The 4,115-nt window shown below is 34.4% G+C and overlaps 1 protein-coding gene across 1 annotated transcript in view; it reads right to left on the bottom strand.

Moving 5' to 3' along the window:
• The window catches only part of LOC107714006 (cytosolic carboxypeptidase 4-like), a 165,166-nt gene that overhangs the window by 132,930 nt on the left and 28,121 nt on the right, over nucleotides 1-4,115 (bottom strand). The window contains 2 exon segments of the mRNA XM_016519695.1: nucleotides 802-951; nucleotides 3,099-3,243. Coding sequence (XP_016375181.1) covers nucleotides 802-951; nucleotides 3,099-3,243 — 295 coding nt within the window.

Below are 4,115 nucleotides of genomic sequence, written 5' to 3'. Positions count from 1 at the left end.
TATATATATATATATATATATATATATATATTTCATTTATTAGTCTTTTTCCAATAATGTATTAAATCAAAGAATATCTTTGATTACTATTAAATTAAATTACTAAATTGCAACTGTCCATCTATCCTTTTTATTTTATTTTTTTATACAAAGGTAGCATCTTTTGAGGGCATCTCACAAAGTTTTCCAAGTGACTGTCCAATACAATTTCAAAATGGCATAAAATACCAAGAAAAAAAAAAACATTAGGTTGTATTTTATCTATTAATCTTTGAGTTAAAACATTTTTTTATCAGTACCCAAATGCCTATTTTGTCACCTGATACTAGTAAAGTAGCATCTCTTGAGGACTGTCAAATCAAATTAATACAGTAGTTGTAAAATAAAAGTACAAGAGGGCTTATATCGCATGTGGGCATATTAGGGTCACAACTAACCAACATGGGTCATTTTTCACTGTAAAAGTCACGCATTTGCACTACAGAGTAGGCATAAAGCACCATGTTATGGCAAGACGATGGGGCACAGACATGAGAAAACATGAGAAATGCATTAGCAGTATTTGAAGAGGGCCGAAGAGGAAAGCAACACTGGTTTGGTGTTGGCGTCTCAGCAGAAACGGGATTGTGAAGTCATTGATTTATGGCTGAATCAGGGGACCTATTATTGAAGTTATGTGAGAACAGGAAGTCGCTTGTGTCAGGCTCCTGTCACACGCAGAACCTGCTCTTCAATCACATTTTAGGAGGGAGAATGAATCAGTGGAATTTACGCACATATCGTTCGCTCTGTCAAAATTACGACGCAGGATCGTGATGCGTGCGTGCGTGCATGGGTTGAAGGTGCCGCTCACGTCTTCCTCCAGAACAAATCTCAAAACACTCACGTAGTCCCTGTTGTCTGGCTCCTCGTTCTCCACGTCTTCATCATTGTCATCTTCTAAACTGCCATCTTTCAATAAGGAAGAAAGAAAGATAAACAACACACAAGACTAAGACGTAAATGTCAAGATGAACAAAATATGGCAGTTCATCTCTAAGATCAAACAGGACCTGCCCAGAGTCCCCAAACATTAGCTCTTTCTGCCTCTGATATGTTCACATAAAAGCAGACATCCGCAACATACACACAGACAATCATCAATCAAACAAGATATGAAGTATAATTCAGTTCAAACATACCTCCCCTCATAAATAAATAAATAAAACAGAAAATAAAAATGAAAAATATCTATCTATCCATCCATCCATCCATCCATCATAGATAAAATAAAAATGAATAAAGTATAATTTAGTTGAAACATACTTCCCCTCAAAATAAATAAATAAACAAATACACATTTTTTAAATGCTATTCATTCATTCAATACATATAAAATACATTTAATAAAGTATTATAATTCAGTTAAACATATTTCCCCTCAAAATTAATAAATTAATTAAATTGAAAATAAAAATAAAAAACTATTAAAAATGCTAGATTTATTTGTTTATGTCCAATATAGATAAATTACAAAATAATGAAGTATTATTTAATTAAAAGCATTCATCTGTGTTATATATTATTTTATATTATACCGTTTATATATCATACAATTAGTATTATATCAGTATATCATATAGTATCAGTATATCATCAGTATATCAGTATATATACAATTTATCAGTATTATATATTAGTATATACTGTATATAGCAAATACAAATATATAAATATTAAATAAATATAACAATAGAAATATTTAAATTCTATATACACATTTGAACTAATTATTAATTAAATATATAATAATAATAATAATAATAATAATAATAATATTTAAAACACACCTTTGATTCTTTAAAGGGGTCATCGGATGCCCATTTTCCACAAGTTGATATGATTCTTTAGGGTCTTAATGAAAAGTCTATAACATACTTTGGTTAAAATTTGGTAGTGTATGGTAGTGTAAAAACACCCTTTTTACCTTGTTAAAATCAGCTCTGCAGAAATCAACAAGTTTTTTGCATGTTGCTTTAAATGCTAATGAGCTCTGCTGACCCCGCCCCTCTCTTCTGTGGGGTGAGGAACCGTGCTTTGAGAGACTGGCCTTGTCCTAACATTTATGTTCAAACAACATGTAAAAGTGAAATTAGCATCCGATGACCGCTTTAAAATGAATATTCATTTGTAGAGATGAACTGAAACTGAAATAAATGTAGTCAGACCCTCTGCTGAATACGCTTCACAGACTTTTCATCTGACATGATGACTGCAGATCAAAACATAACACTAAAATCACTATAATTTTAAACCATCTCTGCTAAACCAAATGACTGGTTATATAAAAATGTTTAAAAAATGGCGTTCACGGTATCTGATTTGGTGTGAAAGCAGAGTAAATTAACCATGTGATAAATGATGACAAGTCATATATTTTAGTGTGAGGTTGTGAAGTGATACAACCCAGTTTATGAGCGCTAATAATGTTAATGGCAGCATTGCTAACATGTCAAAACCACATTTAAGTTTTACAAGGTAATTTGCTGTTAAAAGAAGCCGCTTCATTTTAAAAAAGCTAGTCTAAGTTGGTTCAGCTGGCCTCGGAGCGCCTCAAAACCCTCGAAAACCATCGAAACAGGCTAGCCTGATCAGCATGGTGGCCAGAAGGACCAGCAAACCACCATAGGCTGGTTTAAGATGTTTTTTTTTTTGTTTTGTTTTTTTTACTGGGTTTGTACATATAACAGAAAGATGATACTAAACCACCGCTTACATCACCTGAGGGTGTTTTCCTGTGATTTTCACAGTTAAAAACTAATAAGATATTCTAAATGAAGTGACAAGGAAGTGCTAGAGCTACAGTCCACTCGAATCTGGGCGTCTTAAAGATTAACATCATCTTATCTGCCTGGCCAGACTGAACAGCAAATAGGCTCAGCATTACGGGGCGCTCGTGGCCACACGCAGCTTTCCATTTGACGTCAGTAAAGAAGCTAATGTTAGCGGTTAGCATGTTAGCAACCGTGCTAAAAACCTGCAGAAAGTCCTTGATTAGTAAGCAGGGCGGGTCGCAGGCAACACGTATCATTCTGCCGGGTATAACAAGTCAACCGCACTATTCATTACGATAAACAGATAATCATTGCGTTCGGTCTGATATTGGCCTTCCCAGCTCTCTGGCTTCCTTGTTCGAGATAAAAGCGGCGGGAAACTCATTAGTGAGAACAGCCCAGCAGGAAAACTCTTGTGTGGTGTCTGGATCTATAAGTTATGGTGTGAAAAGTGTGTACACATCAACAACAATAATCTGGACTCTTGGGCTTTGGAGTATTAGTGAAGCACATGTGGTGGTGATATGTGGTAAGTACATAGAGACACTGCACGCTAACACGCTTCACTATGCAGTATTGAGTCGAGCAGCCACAATAGGCAGGGTTGCCTGGGCAACCACCTCAGAGCTCCCTGCAAAACAAGTGAGTATAGACTATTGTGGGTCAGCGAAGAGCAATCTGCTGCTCTCTGGCCAAGCATGTCTTCTGCTTATTGTTTTCCTTTGCTTTGTTTACTGCTGCACAGGTTCTGACCTTGTTCAAAGAGAGCATTTGCATTTGATGACCTAGTCAAAAAGAAACACGTCTGCCAAAAGAGGGTAGCACGGTAGTTAATTCATGAGCAATACTGCTGTACAGCATAACATGACTTCGGGAAAACGCATCTAAATCAAAATGGCCTCTGAATCTGGTTTTAAAACAAGTGATTTCTCACACTGCCTGCTTTTCCTAGGACTGGTATTGACATTTGCTTCACAGCACAGGTCTGAACAATCACAGCTTACACTGTTTTAGGGAGTTTGTATGGCTATAAAATGAAACAAGCAATGTGCATTTCAGGAATACAATTTTAGAAAGTATTATATTTATATTTTATTATTATATTTTATTTCATATTTAGAAATTGTTGCTATATCAGTATTATTATTGTGTTGAAGTACAAACACACTTCATTAACTGATTAAATAAAATAACAATAACAAATTATTAAATACATTTTTATAATAATATAATAATAATAAAAATAATATATAATAACACTGTGTGTGTGTGTGTATATATATATATATATTGTTATTTTTA

The sequence above is a fragment of the Sinocyclocheilus rhinocerous genome, unplaced genomic scaffold, assembly GCF_001515625.1.
Source record: "Sinocyclocheilus rhinocerous isolate Xijiao unplaced genomic scaffold, SAMN03320098_v1.1 scaffold568, whole genome shotgun sequence".
NCBI lineage: Eukaryota > Metazoa > Chordata > Actinopteri > Cypriniformes > Cyprinidae > Sinocyclocheilus > Sinocyclocheilus rhinocerous.
This window is presented reverse-complemented; position numbering and strand designations above follow the sequence as displayed.